This window comes from Anabrus simplex, chromosome 9 (assembly GCF_040414725.1).
Source record: "Anabrus simplex isolate iqAnaSimp1 chromosome 9, ASM4041472v1, whole genome shotgun sequence".
In the NCBI taxonomy this organism is placed as follows: Eukaryota; Metazoa; Arthropoda; class Insecta; order Orthoptera; family Tettigoniidae; genus Anabrus; species Anabrus simplex.
In genome coordinates, this window is record NC_090273.1 from 149,043,788 (window position 1) to 149,066,013 (window position 22,226).

Consider the following 22,226-nt stretch of genomic DNA (forward strand, 5'->3'; position numbering starts at 1 on the left):
AAGTGAAAATATGTTAAAATTAATTGTACTTTTAATAAATTTGGTGGGAGACGAAGTTACGAGCTCATTTTTGGTAGTTTAGTTTTTGTAGTGTTTATGTCAATTACTGACTACCTTACGAAATAATAGTTTAATTGTAACTTGCCGTAAGTGGAGAATATATTCAGTAATATATATACCAATTTCAAGTCTTGTCCATAATGTTCCTGGATTTCTACAAGTTCAAATCTGCTAAGTGGACGAAATATAGGCCCCCTATCTTACTCATTCCCTCAGAAGACGATTCCTCCAAGAGTTGCCGTTTGTCCTGCATTATTTGTGTTCGGTACCGCCATCACACCTTTCTCGCACGCCCTTAGAAATTCCATCAACTTTGATGATTTGATAATCAGACTGAAAAACAATCAAATTTACCCCACCACATTAAATGTTTTAACTGCTGTCCCTCAGCCTGTAGTCAAGTGTTGTAGCATGTGATGATATTCAGGTTCACTCTGTGCAATTCAGTCTCATAAATCTTCAGAAACTGGGTCTGTACCTCAACTGAGGCCATGGCCGCTTCCTTCCCACTCCTTGCCTTTTCTTATCGCATCGTCGCCTTAAGACCTATCTGTGTAAGTGAGATGTAAAACAAGTTGAAAAAAACCTTCAAAATTTCGATGTGAATTGCGTTTACAAATCTACATCGCTCGAGAATACGCCGTTCAACACTTAATTCAGAAACCAAGAAAATCATTAAACCGATCAAATATTGTTGTATAACAAGCAATCACGCTGCACGGAAGCTTATCGCAAACTAGCTGAGACCATGACATCACTGGGCGAGCTGTATGTATCAGGTGGCTATTGCATCATCAGCTTGCCGTGGTGGTGGTGGTGGTGGTGGTGGTGATTACTGTTTGAATAGGAAGTACATCTTCTATATAATACTGAATACAGAGTGTTGTATGTCAGGCGCTCCCTTCTCGCTCCGCCAGCCAGCTACACGCGCGCCAAGTGTCATTCTTCTAGCCTCGACGCGCAGCCCTCAGTGCGCGTGCCTGAACAGTCGTGTGTGTACTATAAAGAGGAACTCCCAGCCTGTCCAGATGCCCACTTGCCCCGGTGTCCAGCTCCAGAATACACCCTACGTCGAGCACGGAGGCTACTCCTCTTGAAAATGTGCTTCGACCAGGTGGACTGAATTTCTGGCAGTACGAGGTCTCACCTCTGGTCACCGCTCCTCTTCCGCTGCCCATATCCAGTCATACTATTACATACCGTCATATTTCCTTAATTAATGCAAGCTCCCTTGGTTTCGCCAAGTAAGAATTCTTCCAACATTGAACTTGCTTTTATGAACTCAGCAAGGAAGGACTTTCCAAAACATTTATGTCAGTACTTCGGATAGTTTTCGACTATCGACTTTTCTTATCACAAGGACTATCTTTTCTAGATAGAAGTGGATGTAAATACTGTAAACTTGTATATAGTGTACAAAAGATAGACTCTTTCTCAAGATTCCTAATTCATTTGCTTCAAGTTAAATTTCATTTTTATTTGTGTAAATAGTGTATTTTGCATTTGAGCCCGCCTGGTGGCCATGATCGTTAAGGCGCTGAAGTCTAAAACGGTCTAACACCGAGGTTAGCCGGTTCGAGTCCCGTTGGTCGAAAAAATTTTCACCATCTGAATGTTGGCCGGCAGGGTAGGGGAGGTGGTGGTATACAATTTCTAATCACTAGATTGCGTGCCAAAAGCCTGGATTAAATTCCAAACCTCTCCGCAGTGCTCATATGGAGTGAGGGCATATGACGCTGTTGATGGTGATTCGTCCGTCGGATGGGGACGTTAAGCCTTGAGCAGACCCCTTGGTGCTATTCGACAGGAGTAGGCTATGTGCCGGCACCGGGTTTCACCCTCTCCCTACTATCATATATCACGTCATTCATTTCATCTCCCATTAACTCCTCTGATGAGGTTGACGTCAGGAAGGGCATCCGGTCATAAAAAAACCGCCACGACAAATTCATCTCACCTCATACCCGACCCCGTAGGGAAACGGGACAAGGGTTGGACAAACAAGTGTATTTTGCATTTGAAGCGAATAATAAAGTTGTGTTTTGTAAATCTCAACCTTGGTTACAACACAGAGAAACATTGAAAAGGGCTGACACTTCGAAAAATGACCATGTCGACTAAAGACAGACAAGGGCCACGAGGGGCGTGAAAATGAAAGACTCCCTAGATTTCCATACGTAATACCGTCGGGGTCAGAAAAGAACAAGAGATCACCAACTGTGTTCCCATAGCATAGATGAAAGTTAGGAGCCTGGCACAAGTAAGTGAAAGCAATGCCAGGAACTCAGGGCCCCGTGGTCGCCAACCCAAGCTCCCAAGTTGAGAGCCCCTGGTCCGCTTTTAGTCGCCCTTTACGACAGGCAGGGGATATCGAGGATATTATTCTTACTCCCCTAACCACAGCTGGGTGACTCCTTAGGCCTTGCAAACCTAATACTGTCGGTATAGGAAACGAACAAGAGCTGGCCGAGGGAAGTCGGATAGGATAGATGAAAGTGAGGAGTCTGGCACAAGTAAGTGGAAGCACTGAGACTCAGCTAGCGGAACCGCGGGCCCCAACCCACGCTCCTCATTTGAGAGCCACTGGTACCCCTTCTAGTCACCTCTTACGACACGCAAGGGATACCGTGGATATTATTCTACCGCCACCACGCATAGCGGGAGGGCATGGTTGATTGTGGCGGAGTTTACGCGTTTGATGCTTAGCCTCATCAGGTCTACGGCGACTTCCTTCAAACATGTTATTTGGTAATGAGACTGTCAGCCCTTTTTGAACCCCTTCGATATTTCCTGGAAGGAATGAGTGAGTCAGGCTGGAGACCTACCCGCCGGCCTGAGGACACGTGACGAGCTCTGCTTCTATTCTCTAATTCGTCTACCGTCTCCGTGAATTTTTTGGAAGGGAAAATTAGAACACTGGTATTCCTTTCACCTTTTTGCCAGCACTAGAAACATTTTTCTCAGTGGCATCGTGGTGGCTGTGCTTATTGTTTTAAGAGGAAGTACAACTGGGCAACCATCCTCTATTAACACTAGTCAGAGGAAAAAATTTGAAGTGGTCCGACAGTTCGACAAATTCGGTATCGGCCAAAGAAAGACAACGGCCACGAAAGGCGTGAAAATGAAAGATTCCCTGTGTCTCGCAACCTAATACCGTCGGGATCGGAAAAGAACAGGAGTTGATCAAGGGAGGTCCAGTAGGATAGATTAAAGTGAGGAGCCAGACACATGTAAGTGGAAACAATGCCAGGTCTCAGCTAAGGGCCCCGTGGTCACCAACCCACGCTCCCTCGTTCAGAGTCCCTGGACTCTCTTTTAGTCACCTCTTACGGCAGGTAGGGATACTGTGGGAGTTATTCTACCGCCCCCATCCGACCCACAGAGAGATAACAGCTTTCAAAACAGTTTCCTTGGTAATACTATCTGTGTCCATACCTGTATCCTTTCCAAATTTACACAAAGTTAATTGGCAGTTCGGTCATAGAGCAGCCCTAGGACATTTGTCAGAGCTGGTAGGATAGTTAAAGACGGTTCCGAGTACTCCCATCCACTCAATTCAAGCTTTCTACTAGCCGTTATATCCCTTGCTTTTAGTGCGATTTCTTTTAACAAGTCTTCGATTTCCACACTGGATACACTACTGTCGACATAGAAGCCTTTTAAGAGCCCTATGACCACAGCTTCAGATTAAGTCGGCAGCCTTTTGCTGCACAAATCCACGAGTCTGAAGATAAATAATAATAATAATAATCGTATGGCCTCAGCTACCGTTTGCAGACATTTCGATTTGACGCCATCTGGCTGTCTGCTCGTCAATTTCGACGTTCCGGCTTACTCTGTCTGCCATCTAGCGGACCTAGAGTAAACCGGATCTCTCTTGGGCGTCTATGGCTGAGATTTAATTAATTTTGTCGGGTAAATACCAAATGTATCACCAGAGATCTTTTACATGCCGACATCGTACGACATGGAGTGTCGAATGGACTTTTTTCCGCCCTTCAAAAATCCGACTACCTCTGCCGGGTTTGAACCCGCTATCTTGGGATCCGGAGGCCGACACTCTACCACGGATCCACAGAGGCAGCTAGTCTGAAGATGATGTTGCCTTACCATATCAAGCAGGAGTGGATTTGAAGGTATGACGAACACCTCATAACGAAGTCGAAAACACTTAATGCCTCCATTCCTTTCCCGTCATAAAAAAAAGGAAAAACATCCTATCGTGAAGGAGTAAACCAATCTGTGGGAAGGACTTCGAAATTCAGCCACAACACCAATCCTCTTCAAAAGAAAGCGGGCCATGTCACAGGGTATCACTTTGATGAAGTTTAACGCTTTCTCCAGGCATTCGTTGATATTTGGCTGACACTTGGCCTTATCTGAGGCATCAAACACAGGCCCTGTGGTATTGTGCTCGTTTACTGCACGGTGAGGCAAGAAATATCCATTGTCATGCATATCATCATCAGGTAACTGCTCGATGACTTTATCACGGAGCCAGTCTTCAAACACTTATTTGTATGTGTCATAATGCTCAGTGGTGCCCAGTCCTTTGACCGTAGAGTTCGATAGTTTCAGAGTCAAATCTTAACATACCGCCCTTCCTCATCAAAGTCTGCAGTGTGCAAAAAGTGTTCTGTCTTAGATTTCCTTCTAGATGTACCATAAATGAAATGGCGTATGGCTTTTAGTGCCGGGAGTGTTCGAGAACATGTTCGACTCGCCAGGTGCAGGTCTTTCGATGTGACGCTCGAAGGCAACCTGCGAGTCGTGGTGTGTATGAAATGATGATGAAGACGACACACGCACTTAGCCCCCGTGGCAGCGGAATTAACCAATTATGGTTAAAATTCACAACCCTACCGGGAATCGAACCAGGTACCCCATGACCAAAGGCCAGCGTGCAAACCATTTAGCCATGGAGCCATATAGCTGGATCAAATATAACCAAGGAGTCAAAGGTCAAGATATCTGATACTGTAGCTTCCTTAACAAATATAGAAATTACCGACAACACTGTACTGTTATTGTTTCCGGTTTGAAGTGTGCGCCCTATCAGTGTCCACAATTACCACAAAACCAAAAGAGAACAGTTGAAAACATCCAGTCATTAACTTTTCAGTCATCCCTTCACCAATCAAGATCTCAGTAGGTCTGTCATCGAAGTAATTTAGACTACACTGACTGAGCAAATGTCATGGGATAGCGGAGCACTGATGCGCAGGTGTGTTGTCTGCACACCACACGCCCCCTGTGCCAGCCGCAGTTGTATAGGAGACATTGTGAGCAGTGGCTGTGCATTTGACAGGTGTAACATGGAACGTCGTCGTGAGCTGACACCGTTCGAACGGTGTATGGTGGTCGGTGCCCGACGGATGGGAAGTGCGATTTCGAAAGTGGTGCGGGAATTCAGCTTCACACGATCAACCGTGTCCAGGGTGTATCGTGAATGGTTGAATGCGGGTGTCACCGTCCACAACAGACAAACGACCGGCCGACCAGCCACCCTCGATGACCGTGACCGGCGACATCTGAGACGGATTGTCAATAGTGACAGACGGGCAACCGTGCAACAAATCAAGGCTCAATTCAACACAGGCCGTGCTAGACACGTTTACCAGTGGACAATCAGCAGGAACATGGATTCTGTGAGGTATGGGAGCCGGCGCCGCACACGGATGCCACTGTTAACCCAACGTCATCGGACACAGTCACCAGGGATGGACACTGGAACAATAGCATAACGTGATATGGTCGGACGAATCACGATTTCAACTGCACCATGCCGATGGGAGGCACCGTGTAAGGCGTAGACCACATGAAGCGATGGATCCCGCCTGCATCGAAGGTGTGGTCCAGGGCGCTGGTGTCTGGGGTGCATTTTCCGGATATGGAATGGGCCCCCTAGTTGTTCTGGAAGAGACTTTGAATGGTACGCGGTATGTTGAGCTGCTCGGAGACCATCTTCACCCATTTTTGACCTTCCAGCGCCCAGACGGTTCTGCGGTGTTTCAAGATGATAACGCGCCGCCACATCGCTCTCACGCCGTGCGGGAATGGTTCCAGGAACATGCAGCGGAGGTCCAACGACTGCCATGGCCACCCAGGAGCCCCGATATGAACCCTATCGAGCATATCTGGGATGTCCTGGAACGCAGGCTCCGTGCCATGGATCGTGCACCCATGAACAGACCAGCATTGGCGGCCGCTCTGCAAACGATTTTGTGTCAGCTGCGTCCAGAGGACTACCAGGGACTTGTCGACCCACTTCCACGGCGTATCACTGCAGTTCGCAGGGCCAGAGGAGGTCCCACACGCTATTAGGTGGCTATCCCATGACATTTGCTAAGTCAGTGTATTATCATCATTCTTCAGTTCTTGAATCCATGTCCCTTGTCTATTTCGAGATACAATCCCGTAAATTGCCACTTGGTCTAGTGCCTCAAAATTACACCTGTCGTCCCCATTCACGTTAGGTAGATAGATTGTGTAGACGTTATGTTGAAGACCACCCGTACTGGAGCCACCAAATAACGAGTGCTGGAATGCTAGTATCCCACTTCAATGACCGCGGCCTTCAAAATGTAGGAACGCAGTGAACCTGTGTCAATTGTTGCACCAGCAATTCTTTTTTTTTTTTTTTTTTTTGTTTTTTTGTTGGGGTCGAAATAGATGGAGAGTCCCAGGGTGAAAATGTGCCCTTTTACTCATCTGTTTCCGAGGGATACCCAATGAGTCGGAAAATCTCTGTTCTGACATTTCCCACCACCTCTAATGGCGACAACTGAAGTCTGCACGGTGATATTTAGAGTTCTTGAAAAATGGGCAAGCACATCGTCTTGCTGAGCACTTACATTTCTAAGTGATTCCACTTCGTTTTCCTTTTTTTTTTATGGATACAATCCTGTATCTGATTAAGTTCCTTGCATATGTCGCTTACTACAGACCAGACACCTTGGTACTATTTTACAATTCTTAACAGTATGCCCAGTCTCCAAGCAAAAGAAAGAATAGCGCTTCTTTTTCACTATCTGTTGCATTTCTTCAACTGCCACTGTCTTCGCTTTCCAAGTTTTGATATTTATGACTGACTGAGGTAAGTGAAATGAAATGAAATGTCGTATGGCTTTTAGTGCCGGGATATCCCAGGACGGGTTCGGCTCGCCAGGTGCAGGTCTTTCCATTTGACTCCCGTAGGCGACCTGCGCGTCGTGATGAGGATGAAATGATGATGAAGACAACACATACACCCAGCCCCCGTACCATTGGAATTAACCAATTAAGGTTAAAATCCGCGACCCGGCCGGGAATCGAACCCGGGACCCTCTGAACCGAAGGCCAGTACGCTGACCGTTCAGCCAACGAATCGGACATTGAGGTAAGTAAACCTGCTGCAGTAGCAGTTGGTGTTGAAACCTCGCTTTTGTAATCACCACCACGTATAGCACCAGAAAGAGATGACGAATCAAATCCCTTAGCCGCCACTGTAACTCTTTCTTCCCCCTTCACTTCATCTTCAAAAAAAGTTAAGCTTATCGAGATTTGTACGATTTGATGTTCTGAAATCACTGGTTGACAGATCGCTGTAATGGTCATTATTCGAATTTTCTTCTGACCGTCCTACAGTAGTTTCAAATCTCTCAAAAAGCAAAGCAAAGTCACCTCTGCACAGGCCATGAAGGCCCTATGAGGAGTGGAAGGCAAAGGCTTCCACCATTGTTAACCTCGGCACGTGATGGGGTAGAGTGGTTAGCTCTACGCCCGGCCGCCTTTGCCCCCAGGAATTAACCTGATACTCATTTTTGGTGTAGGCTGAGTGAACCTCAGGGCCTCCAGAAGTGGAAATCTCGTTTCTTAAATTTTACGACTTCCTGACGGTGATTCGAACCCATGTCCTTCCGGGCGAACCGAGCACTCCTTTACCGCCTCGGCCAGGCAGCCCCTTTCACACCTCTCCCATGCACGATATGTCTCATCCGGTAAATGTTTCGACCAAAAGGTATAATAAATTTCTCTTCACAGCACACCGAGCACTTCCGGAGAACAAAGCTTGAATCTAATTCTTCATATAAATTCATTAACGGCTTTTCATGATCAGATTACTTCTTCTGAAACACCAAGGCTAACAGATCCCTCACATAAACCTCAATAAGCAACTTTACTTTACCAAAGCGATCCTGTAAGTGTTTAACGGCTTTGTCATAGCTCTCGCCATCTAGTGGGAAACTTTTCACCAAATCATCTTTAACAGAATTAATTTCCATGTTCTAGAGAGGTAGGCCAATTTATCATAAAAGTCGATATTATCATCGTTATCGAATTTGTGAAACTGACCACTAAATTTTAGCCAGTTTCTCACGTTCCCATCAAACGTGGGTAGATTGAGTTTTGGATACCGCAAGAAATGATAGCGACGTCACTTGGCTGCTATTGTTAGACCCCTGTAGTTCCAATAAATTCATCTGTAAATTTCTCCATCAATGTATGTAACTTTCCATCTCATGTATTTCTCGGTCTATTTTCTCTTGCAAAATGTCCTCCTTTGATGAGCTTGTCGAACTTCTTCTTCTCGTGACTGAAGCAGTAACTGTGCCGTATCTTCTGTAACTTTTATTATCTCCAGATTTTCCTCCACGCTGAGGATTTATTGGTATTTATTGTTTTCGTTACATACTTTCGGAAATAAATGGTGGTACTGATGTCTCGCAAGTTTCAAACTTTCCATGTTGACATGTTATTGTTGACTTCTTTACATTGTAGATAGTCCTGTGACGGCCGTCAGATTTTCGATCCCGACTTAGGATACCAATAATAAGAATCGAGTTCACATATTCCACTTAATTTATTGGAAAACTCCTCATAACAACAAAAGCAAAGGAATTTCACAGAAATTCATCTAGATAAGTTCCAGTTAAACTACATCACGTATAACTATTACTAGATAGAGAAGTCAGGGTAGGGAAAGATGGCGCACCGATCGTCCATATGTGGAAGACAATGACTCCAAAACAACGGGATAAATTCCCTAAATGGTCAATAGGCATTTAAGCGTAATTAGATAAAAACCAGGATTCCACTTCAGTCTAGCACTTTTGACGCGGTATTTCGTTTTGCCGGCAAGGATGCATGCTAGAAAAGTTGGCGACACGAAATTCACTAGGAGTTTGAAACCTTTGTGCCGTAGGAAGTTGCTTATGAATTTCGTTCATTTTGTTACGTGTAGGACATATCCCCCCACTACGGAACTAAGATTCTTTACAATAAATAAATAAATAAATAAATAATCGAAAGCGACTTTCAACCTATTAGGTCGTGTTACGTACATTTAGTACGTGTTGAAGAGATGTTAAGTACAGAACAAAAATGGCCAACCAGACACCAGTGGGGTCCGAACCCACAACCTCCCGATTTCGCGTCGGTTGCTCTACCAGTTGAGCTATGGTGGCCTAGGCATCTTTGTTCTATTGGAAAGAATCTAAGCTACAGGTTTGGTACTACTACCATCACACTGTAGAGTGCGTTTAAATTGCCCGTTGAGGGCCAAGTCAATGAATATTGAATTTTCACGACCACATTGTAATCGAAAGCGACTTTCAACCTATTAGGTCGTGTTACGTAGAGCAACCGACGCGAAATCGGGAGGTTGTGGGTTCGGATCCCACTGGTGTCTGGTTGGCCATTTTTGTTCTGTACTTAACATCTCTTCAACACGTACTAAATGTACGTAACACGACCTAATAAGTTGAAAGTCGCTTTCGATTACAATGTGGTCGTGAAAATTCAATATTCATTAAATAAATAAATAAATAGTCCGCCTCTGTGGTGTAGTGGTTAGCGTGATTAGCTGCCACCCCCGGAGGTCCGGGTTCGATTCCCACCTCAGCCATCCTGGAAGTGGTTTTCCGTGGTTTCCCACTTCTCCTCCAGGCGAATGCCGGGATGGTACCTAACTTAAGGCCACGGCCGCTTCCTTCCCTACTCCTTGCCTATCCCTTCCAATCTTCCCATCCCTCCACAAGGCCCCTGTTCAGCTCAGCAGGTGAGGCCGCCTGGGCGAGGTACTGGTCATTCTCCCCAGTTGTATCCCCCGACCAAGAGTCTGAAGCTCCAGGACACTGCCCTTGAGGCGGTAGAGGTGGGATCCCTCGCTGAGTCCGAGGGAAAAGCCGATCCTGGAGGGTAAACAGATGATGATGATGATGATGAATAAATAAATAAATAATCTTCTTTTTCTCCTACACTTTGTCCCTCCCAACTTCAGAGGAAGGAATCGCCCTTGCCCGCGGCAGACTGGTCATCGTCTTATAAGGAGAGGCCAGATCCTCGTCCAACCGATATCAACGAGCTTCAATGTACATGTTGGGGGACACACAGCAGTAACTCGTGTCAATATCCTTTTGTTTTCGAAAAAGAAATTGAGGACAAATGTCATGACGCAGGATTCTCTTCCGACCAAGTATAGGTGATAGAACACTAAAAGGCGAACGCATTTTACTTGAAAATGTCCGCAATCCCATTCCACTGCAACACATATATACTTGGAGAGTTGCAACAGTCAAGCGCAGCGGTGGTCGAGTAGTCGCCGTACTTGTGTATATGTTTAGTTTTAACTTGGTTATTATTTTAGGAAATTAGTGTTATTTATTTAAGGTATAATAATAATAATAATAATAATAATAATAATAATAATAATAATAATAATAATAATAATAATAATAATAATAAATAATAATAATAATAATAATAATAATAATAATAATAATTTTGTGTGGCTATTTCTAGCCGAATGCAGCCCTTGTAAGGCTCCGATGAGGGTGATGGGCATCTGCCATGTGTAGGTAACTGCGTGTTATTGTGGTGGAGGATAGTGTTATGTGTGGTGTGTGAGTTGCACCCAGCCCCGAGCCATTGGAATTAACCAATGAAGGTTAAAATCCCCGACCCAGCCGGTGTATTTGTTGTATATTATGTTTTATTGAATCATTCGTAATTGGGCAAATAATCTGTTAATGATAAATAAATCTATCTACAAGGCAGACACCGCCGGCCCTCGCTGGAGGATCTACCTTGAAAAGACTGTACCAGACTAGTGACAGCCACAAGTAATTATTATTATTATTATTATTATTATTATTATTATTATTATTATTATTATTATTATTAACCAATACGCCTTACAGACGACACTCGGGATCATTTTTGTCTTTAACGGCAGAGAGTAATGAAACTTAACTTACGTCTACTCGCATGCCATGGATGGGAAATATCTTCATGGCAGGATCTTCTTTCGGCGTATAACGGTAGAATTCCCTCCTGCCTTTGTACCACTTCACAGAGTACAACGAATCACCCTCCAGGTCGAAATGACACAACAGGACGGCGGAATGTCCTCGTAAGATGGCCGCAGGTACAACAACTCTCACATCTCGTAGACCAAGGCAGCAACCTGTGCACAAGAAGAACATTTGCTATTACTGTGAGTCACATCGACCACAGAAATGAGTGCGCCCATTAAAATACTTGTCAGAGGACTGTGGACAATGGTTATTTCCGGTACAAGGAGCAGAAGAAGGGGGTCCACGTATAACTTGGGACAGGCCGGCAAAAATATGTGAAACATTCTCATCCTTCTAACGTGCAATAATTTATGTTGAATTTCATTATTGTCGTTTAAATAATATTAGAGTGAACATATTATACTCAGTAGGGCTCGAATGTTTAAGACCTAATAATAGCCGAAATAAGCAAGCAAATATGACCTCAAAGGTGACGAAATATGACCTCAAAAGTGGAGAAATATGACGTAAATATTACAAAATATGACCCGAAAATGATTAACCTAAATATGCACATTATTAATCTATCTATATAATTATAAAAGGAAGTGTTTGTCTCTCTGTGCGCGATGCCCATCAAAATCTACAGCACTCAGGTACCTGAAATTTTGAACATAGGTCGATGGAAAGGGGTCCGAATGCACATCGAAGCCGGAATTTTCATTTTCGCTTTCGCTGGTGAGTTATGAACGAAAAACCATCGGAAAACGTGCATTGTATATGCCAATCCAACGTGCTGTCACCAAGATTAAATGCACCGAGACGCTGTCGCTAGGCAACGTACATAAGATAGGTAGAGAACACAATATTCAAGGAGCCATTTTACGTCCAGGGCGTAGGAAACCGTTTTTGGTCTGATATGGTGTGAGGGCGTACGAGGCTGTTGATGCTCTGCTTTGAACACGGCTCTGAAACTGATGACGAATATTATTGAAGCCACCATCATGACTGAGCATGCCGCGGGCGAAGTAGTATTCCTCGGACTGTAAGTCCATTGAGTAGGAAGCCATTTTCGGTCCGCGACACGAGGAGCCATCAGCCCGTAATATTCGGAAGTGTTTGTGTGTATGTGTGCGAAGCCCAGTCAAATCTACGACACACAGAGATCTGAAATTTTGACGTAGGACAATCGCTTAAAGTTGTAGGACTCCATATTCGAAAACGGTGCTTTTGCCATAGTCAATTGTACGTGGATTGTTCAAGAGTTCGAAAGGCAAACACAATACAGTATACATCTTACCGCCAAATAGAAGGACATTAATATATATTCCGAAGCTCTATAAGAAAACAACATATTTTGTATTATATAACATGGTCTTTTACATGGTGTTAATATTATTTGTAACATTCATCAACCCGGTATCTTAAGCATTGACAGTAACAATATAATAAAGATAAAATAATGTATTTCATGCAATTTACGTCAAAACAATGTGAGTTAATAAATATGTTTTAATTTGCTTTTAAATAGTTTAGAAACATCTAACGGTTCAATTAATAAACGCGGGCAAAGCCGCGGGCACATGCTAGTAAGGTATAAATCAAAAACGGCAATTCCTTCGATACATATTTGTTAACTAAATTCTTTATTCTTACTTTCATATTCATTTTCTGGATATACATTTTTAGCAGCTATTCACAGTCCTTGATTCACTTATCGAACGTTTATTGCTATAAAGTACCAGTACTAGGTTCAATAAGATTATCAGATGGCACAACATTTTAAAAGTCAAAACATGTTTGCACCCTGTAGTGGTGGTTTAAAATACAAGAAAACTAGAAATCAATCTATTTTTAAAATATTTTGGAACTATTAAGCCCAGATTTCATTAATATTATTAAATGCGTTAAAGTTTAAATTGAGCACTACGAAACGAATTAAGTAGATGTCTTTCAATACATTATGGTAGGACGGCAGGGCCTACAGTGCAAACTGACATATTATGTTTTTCATTCCTCTCCGCGGATGGAATTGAAGTGTATGACAAGATTCAGCTGCAAATCATCAGGCGCGAATGAACTCCGATTATCACTTAACACATTCTTGTAAGAATCTCATGACAAGAATGGTTTCAACTCGGCCTATTTCACACTAGCTTCTATGGGATACAGAGTTAACTATTGCACTAGGGTTTTAATAGCTGATACTGTCCTTTTCGAATTCACTATCCGTGAGACGCTTGTTCGTCTCTCACTTCACCATTTAGTATCATACAGCTAGCAAAGCTTCTTCACGATTTAACCGACCTTACTAAACTCGCATACTGAGTTCTACTGAGGTGCCGCCTACCGGCGTTTAAGTTACACATTAATCGCTCCCCTGTAGTTTATTCTATGGTTCCAGACGTCACATGAAGAATCACCGTCACGTCCTTGCAAAGTACGAATACCTCCGCACATTTACGCACAATTATACCAATGTTGATATTTTTATTATTATCATTATTATGAAACTTGTAGACACCAACAAATAGCCACTGAATTTCACACACTTTATAACAAAGACTTGTTGAAGAGTCACTCACAACATACACAACGTCACACTGCAATTGGAAACATCGAAGTACCATGACTATTCTGAAGCGGTCACCTTAAATAGCGAAACCGTATCAGACCTAATGGAGAGGATAAACTCCACCCCCTTCTGAAAATTCACTCCGCTGGTCGGCACTTTCCACCATTAATTGTGATATCAAATTAAAGCTTGTTCACTCCAGTTTTCACTGATCGTTCCTCATTGCCATAGCTTCGTGCGTTTTGACGTAATCTCCATAGCGTCTTTTGGCGGCTTCGTGTGGGAGGGGCTTGAACTTAGGAAGCTTGCGAATTTGTTCCCGCCATCCGTCTTCACCATCTGGCGAACACCTGTTAGAGTATTTGTTTGCTGCGTACTTGGTTACATTTCCATTACAGCACTTCTTGGTGCGATAAATCTGCGTAAATTCTGCCGATTATTATGAGCTTTGACTCTTAGAAATCCATCAAGTATTACCTGATTTCTGCAATTACTTTTTCTGAAACATTTGAAGTCTTATGGTGTTTTCGCGGGAAAAGAGCGAAGAAATTATATTTTTCCAGGGTTGAGAGCCGTGCTTGTGACCTAGATACTGGCGTGGCTACTTTCGTCCCACTCGCACCTGACTGGGAGCGCTTTCGCCCGCAAGCTAAAATGCGACTCGGTGCAGAAAGTACGCATAATGAGAGTTTGACCCATGGAATGAATAGCGCGTGACTCGTATCCCGGGGAGGATAAACGTGCGCTAACTTGGGCGCTAATTATCGTATAAGAGCGCGGAAAATGGCATATTTGAACGGTAGAATGCCATAATATATTCCTGATGATATGATGAACGGTCACATCATATCCGCCGTGGTACGCAGAAATTCTTAGCATTGTGACAACTGCGAACTTTCACAAAGTGTAGTTAAATTTGCAGCACATTATATTTCCACAAAAATGTGTTGTAGATAACAAATGAATAAATTATACATGAGGTGTCTTACATCCTGTGAATTTATATTACTCATTGCGTGAAGATACCATACCTAACCTAAACTATGAGGTCTCATGATCTTAATAACAGCTGTTTACGTAAATTCGGATGTGATAAATTTAAAAGGAAAAACATTCAATATACTTAAATATAAATTTCTGTGTCTCAACAGTCACAATTATGCAAAGAATGCCCACAATCCTTATGAATTACATTCACAAGCACAATTTGTAACATTCGCTTAGCTCGCCTCAATTGATCAGCTGATGGGTTGGTGCGCTTTCTACAGTATGGCCTGTACGTACAGTTGTGTTGTGGCTGAGATTTAATGAATTTTATCGGGTAAACACCAAATGTGTCACCAGAGATCTTTTACCTGCCAACATCGTACGACATGGAGTGTCGAATGGTTTTCTTTCCGCCCATCAAAAATCCGACTACCTTTGCCGGGTTTGAACCCATTATCTTGGGATCCGTGTTACTTACGGTATACGTTTAACCTCTATTTTCCCGTCTGAACTGCCCGTGCTAGTCATGATGGACAAAGATATTGAGAATTCACAGACATGGCACTTCCATTTGTTGGTGCTTGTCCTGGACCTCAGGAAGGAAACAAAAGACACAGAAGAATGTCGCCGTAATAATGGTATTTATTAATTTACCGCTAATTTTACTGTTGATTTGCATGAAAGCAATTGTTATCTTGCATTTAGGGCAAAACTTACAATGAAATTTCCTGGATGCGTTTCGTTCACATAACCCCCGCTTATAGGAGTTGTGAAGTATTGCGTCAAATTAGCTTGGTTTTATTGATCATCGCACTCGAGTTTCTTATTGCGTTCGAAGGCTAGCAGAATATTAAACGCCCGCACAAACACAAGATGTATGATTTACAGACCCAAGCCCTACATTTATTAAACTTGAATAATAACAAAGAACACTCGTAGAACCACTAAAATGTAACAAAGTACCACGGATTCATAGTACTTTTGACTACAACATGTGACTATGAAGTGTGCCTATTCTCAGTTCTACCAGCAAAGGCTCTGCTGCTGTAACAGATAAGGACCAACTGCGTTATGCACGTACAGTAGATTATCCACTATCGTTAGTGCAACGTGTCTCGTTCGTGGGTATACACCGGTAGTCCTGTGCAGAGGAAAAGAATATCTGTTTCGAGAAGATCGTGGCATAATTTAAGCTTGTTCAGTGATATCACGTCTCATGTCACGGGGCTTTTGTTGCAGATTGACGGTTAGGAGAAGAAAAAGTGTGAAAACCTGAAAACAAATTTTTATGGCGGTGGTTTGGTGCTTAAACTTGGGCGCCACTAGTGAAAACATAGTCGTCGCGGTGACCTGGACCCTGTTTCATAAAACATATTTCACTAATATTATTATTCGTCATGCGCCTACATTATATTAAACTCAAACTGACATGATATAAAAATAAATATACTCCTGGTGGCCGTGATCGTTAAGGGTTTGAAGTCTATATGGTCTGATACCGTGGTTATCCGGTTCGAGTCCCGTCAGCCGGTAGATCACTAGATTGCGTGTCAATAGCCTGGACTAAGTTCCAAACCTCTCCGCAGTGTTCATATGGAGTGAGGGCATATGACGCTGTTGATGGTGATTCGTCTGTTGAGTGAGAACGTTAAGCCTTGAACAGACCCCTTGGTGCTATTCGACAGGAGTAGGCTATGTGCCGGCACCGGGTTTCACCCTCTTCCTACTATCATATATCACGTCATTCATTTCATCTCATTAACTCCTCTGGTGAGGTTGACGTCAGGTAGGGCATTCGGTGATTTAAAAAACCCGCCACGACAGATTCTTCTCACCTCATACCCGACCCCGGGTCCACCCGGGTCCACAAAAGGGTTGGACAAACAAAACTCATTATTTATTTACTTCTAATTACATGTTATAAATCTAAAACAACCGTATGTGTCCCTACATTGTCTCTGCACAGCTGAATACGGCGCCATGTTCTGATGCTCGTATTAAGCAACATTTTTGGGGTCACTGTCTGGAAAGCTTCGCGCACCGCAGTTTCAGATCATCAATTCCAACATACTGCTGCTTACTCACCTATTCCTTGACGCAACCCCAGAGTGCTTTATCGGGTGTTGTTATATCAGGGCTCCTTGGTAGCCATGGAAGAGGAGCTGGATCATTGTCCGATCCTCGACCGATCCAGCGATTTCCAATGACTGCGTTCAGACGTTGTCGCACAGCCACTGAGAAGTGAGCCGGCGCCGTATCGTGTTGAAACCAAACAACGTCTAACATTCCCGCATTTTGCAGCTGACGGATGAGCCAGTCATTAATCATCTGGTGGTAATTGTTCTGATTAGCAGAACGATCAAAAAATTATGGGCCAAACAGAGATGCGTTTGTGTCATTCCAGCAGAGATCATGACGCGAGGGTGGATTGCGCTCGATTTCTTGAGGAAAAAAAAAAAAAAGAAACGTGAATATTCTTTTCCCCAGAAATAAACATTGGGACTAGGGCAGCTGCGATAAATCGCACATTAGTCAGTTAGCATGGCTTCTGCCTTCTGAGCCATTGTTTGGAATTGTTGCAGCATCCAACCACAAGCATCAACACTCTCTCCAAATCATCATCTGATAATTCATTGACACTCGATGGACGCCAACACCTCATTTTCAGATCCACTTTGATATGTTTCTTAATGGTTGATTTCGGTATCCCCAACCTTGACGCACGTTTATGTATGGATTTGACCGGATATTACTGGATAGGTTTTTCCACGTCCGTCTCTGTGGTGCAGCGGTTAGGCCCGGGTTCGATTCCCGGCTCTGCCACGAAATTTGAAAAGTGGTACGAGGGCTGGAAGGGGGTCCACTCAGCCTCGGGAGGTCAAATGAGTAGAGGTGGATTCGATTCCCACCTCAGCCATCTTCCCATCCCCTCACACGGCCTCTGTTCAGTATAGCAGGTGAGGCCGCCTGGGCAAGGTACTGGTCATTCTCCCCAGTTGTATACCCGACCCAATGTCCCACGCTCCAGGACACTGCCCTTGTGGGGGTAGAGGTGGGATCCCTCGCTGAGTCCGAGGGAAAAACCAATCCTGGAGGGTAACTAGATTAAGAAGAAGAAGAAAAAGAAGAAGAAGAAGAAGAAGAAGGTTTTTCCAGGTCAGCACAACGTTCAAATCTGGTGGATGGTCTTCCACTTCTAGGTGCGTCGCGATCACTGCCAGTTAAAAAACTTCCTTTTCTTTCGCTAACAAAGTCCTCTTTTTCGGTGCAGCTTTCACAAACCGCGCCACGAAATCGTCTCTCACATTTTTAATTGATTTGCCGCTAATTTTACGCCCACGAATCCACACAGCGGCCAACAAACGATTCTCAATCGTATAATCACTTGTACCAGCCATTCTTTCAATATCTTGGCATCATCTGCTGTCAACAATCAAAGTCGATAACAACGAGTATGTCACCCTCTGGGTCGGAAAAGATGAGTCGACCAAGGGACGTCGGATAGGGTAGATGGAATTGAGGAGCCAGGCACAAGTAAGTGGAAGTAATACCAGGAGTTAGCTAAAGGCCACATGGTCGCCAACCCACGCTCCAAAGTTAAGAGTTCTGGGGTCCCTTTTAGTCGCCCCTTACGACAGGCAGGGGATACCGTGGATGGGAGAGGCCTGTAAGAACCAACGCACAGTCCAAGAAGACAGCCTCTGAGGGACAGGAAATAATCTTCATCAAGGAAAGACTTCTACGTTCATTTTTCATTTTAAATAACAATAAATATTTACCGTGGCACAGAATGTGTGTACAAACAAACAGTATCCGTAAACCTGATATAAAAATAGTCTAAATTGTTGCTTATACAGCCAGGACACATATTTTTCCCATACAACTGAAGAAAGTACGACTCTCAATGAAACACCAAGGTAATAGAAGTTTTGTACCACGTTACGTTCTGGATACTGTTCCAAGTAATATGTTGATCCAATCTGGTCACCAATTACCGTTATCAATATAAAATGTTATTGAATACAATATATTCATTTTAGAATTACCTCTTGCTTCGTATTAACTGGGCGATGGGGCTCGCTCGATATTGAATTAAAAAACCGTGTCGTTGTGCAGCATATTGCAATAAAAGTGGAAGGCTAATTCTCCGGAGTTCCAGCTCTAACAGTCATGAAATCCTATAGCTATTCTACATGCTGTAAAAACATTTCTTTCAGCTGCTCTGTGTTAATACGTGGCATGGCTCGGTTAATGAACTCTATTGCTTTTACTCTGTAGTAAATCTGGTATCAAACAGAATAATGGCTTCAAGGACCATTCAAGTTTGTATAAGCAGATCTAGAGAAGATCTAGTATCACCTGCCTATCGTAAGAGGTGACTAAATGGGAACCCAGGGGCTCATAGGTTGGGAGCGTGGGTTGAGTTCGACGTGGCCATTAGCTGAGTCTTGACATTGCTTACACTTACTTGTGCCAGGCTCCTCACTTTCATCTATTTAATCCGACTTCTCTTGTTCTTTTGCAACCCAAACGGAGTTAGGTTGCGAATACTAGGGAGAATTTCGTGTTCACACCCTTGTCTTCCTTTGGCTGATATCTTCATTCTTCGAGGCGACGGACCCCTTCCATATTTTCCTCTGATTAGTGTTAATAGAGGATGGTTGACCAGTTGTAATTCCTCTTAAAACAGTAATCACCACCACCACTCAGGGGTAGATTATAACAGACACTGAAGGTATTTATGTGCATGAACGGGCCACACTGAGAATTGATTTAGAATGAATTATCGGTTCAGAATTGTTACTGGAGTTAGACACGGCTGTTTCAACCTTATTGTTCATAGTTTACATGGCGATCAATAATGACAAGGAAAGGTATTCATGCCAAGGAGAGATTCAGTTGGTTAGAAATGTAGTAAGCAGTTTGGCCGATGCTGACGACTTCGTCCTAAACGCAGGCTGTGGCGAAAGCCTGCAATCTAGTATCCAGGAACATAGCATTGGTGGTGTGAGTATAGTATGAAAATTAGCATATCCAAAACTAAAGTGACGTAAACCGTAAATAAACCAAAGAGGATTGAATGTCTACAAAACTGGAACAGGAAAATTGAAAATATATTTATCGTACATACTATCATCCCAGAATGGTAGTAGATAGATATATAAATGTCTTTATTGGCCTCTTACACTAAACCAATTATTATAGATTAGAATGATTATTAATGCTATCATAATTAATCTATATATATAAAATAACTTGTCCTGACTGACTGACTGACTGATTCATCATCGCCGAGTCAAAACTACTGGACATAAAGAAATGCAATTTTGGGAATGCATTCACATTAAGATGCAGGTGCTCGCTAAGAGAGAAGTTTTGGATATTCCGTCGCTAAGGGGGTGAAAATAGGGGGTGAACTTTTAAAATGAGTGAATCTATATCTCTAAACCTTTAAAGTTTATAGATGTAAAAATTGGTATTTAGAATCTCCTTCAAAATAAAGAAACACACGTATTTTTTTGTTTTCGGAAAATCCCAATAGGAAGGGTGGAAAAGGGTGAAAAACTGGTTGAATGCCTTTAATGAGGCTACTTATATTTCAGAACCTGAAGATATTGCAGACCTGAAAATTGGTATTTGGGATCTAATTTAAAATAAAGAATGAGGCATTTTATTCGTTTTTCGAAAATCCAAATATGAGGGTGAAAAGGGGGGGGTGAATATTTAAAATGAGTTTATATACATCTTAAAACTTGAAAAGTTTACAGAAGTAAAAATTGGTATTTAGAATCTCCTTTAAAAATAATGAAACATGTATTCTTTGTTTTCAGACAATCCCAATGGGAGGGGTGTAAATGGGTGAATAATTGGTTGAATGGCTTTAATGATGATACATATATCTCAGAAACTGAAGATATTACAGACCTGAAAATGGTTGAATGGCTTTAATGAGGATACATATATCTCAGAAACTGAAGATATTACAGACCTGAAAATTGGTTGAACGGCTTTAATGAGGATACATATATCTCAGAAACTGAAGATATTACAGAACTGAAAATTTTGCATATAGGATCTCCTTTAAAAATAAACACGTATTTTCTTGTTTTTGGAAAATTCAATTAATGTCGGTTAAACAGGAGTGACAATTTGGGGTGAAGTTTTTGAAAGACTATATCTACAGAATATCTGAGAAACTTAAAATGTTACAGACGTAAAAGGTGGTATATGGAATCTCCTGTAAATGTAAATAAACATAGGTGATTTGATTTTGGAAACTCCACTTAAGGGGAGCTAAAAAGGGGGTGAAATTTTAAAACGAGAATTTCTACAGTATATCTCAAAAAACTTAACATGTTGCAGAAGTGAAAAATGGTACTTTTATCTCTATTAAAAATCAAGTAACGTATATTTTTATTTTTCGGAAATACCACTTGGGTTGAAGGGGGGGGGGGAGAGTAAATGTGACTGAAAATGGTGTTGAATTCTTTTAATTAGGCTACTGATATATCAAAAATGAAGGTTATAGACGTGAAATTTGATATATGAATCTGCTTTAAAAGTAAAGAAATACGTATTCTCGGAAAATCCAATGAAGGGGTGGGAGGGGGGGTCGGGAGGTGGTGAAAGAATTGAAAAATTAATTGACTTAATTGTATGAGAATACTTACATCTAATAAAAACTAAAGTTGTTACAGACGTGAAAATTTGTATTTGGATCTCCTTTTAAAACAAAGACGAGTTTTTTGGTGGGAATCATCTTGGGGGGCGGGAGTGAAAAGGAGTTGAATTCCTTTCATGAGTACACATAAATCAAAAACTGAAGAAGTTAGAGTCATGATAATTGGTATTTAGAAGATCCTTTACTATTAAAGAAACAAGTTTTTGCCGGAAAATCACGTGTGTGGGGGGGAGGGGGAGGAGTGTGAAAGGAAGAGAAAAAAATTGAATTATTTTTATGGAGATACTTATATCTCAAAGGTGAAGGTAATAGACATGAACATTGGTGTTTTGAATCTCCTTTAAACATAAAGAAACACGCCTTCTCTTAACTTTTTTTTGGGGGGGAGGGGGTAAATAAACTTATCGGCGGTGGGGTGTAAAAGGAGGTAAGACCAATTGATTTTAATGTTCATAATGTACTTATAAGGAGCTTTCGTTGCTCAGGCGGCAGCGCGCCGGCCTCTCACAGCTGGGTTCCGCGGTTCAAATCCCGGTCACTCCATGTGACATTCGTGCTGGACAAAACGGAGGCGGGACAGGTTTTACTCCGGATACTCCGGTTTTCCCTGTTATCATTCATTCCAGCAACACTGTCAAATATCATT

General features: G+C 42.6%; 1 protein-coding gene across 1 annotated transcript in view; it reads right to left on the reverse strand.

The window, feature by feature from the left end:
- Positions 1 to 16,880, reverse strand: part of LOC137502168 (uncharacterized) — a 110,314-nt gene extending 93,434 nt beyond the window's left edge. Inside the window, exons 1-2 of the mRNA XM_068229177.1 lie at positions 16,850 to 16,880; positions 11,298 to 11,506 (exon numbers count right to left, since the gene is read on the reverse strand). Coding sequence (XP_068085278.1) covers positions 11,298 to 11,506; positions 16,850 to 16,880 — 240 coding nt within the window. The remainder of the gene's footprint in view (positions 1 to 11,297; positions 11,507 to 16,849) is intronic.
- Between the last annotated feature and the right edge of the window lie 5,346 nt (positions 16,881 to 22,226).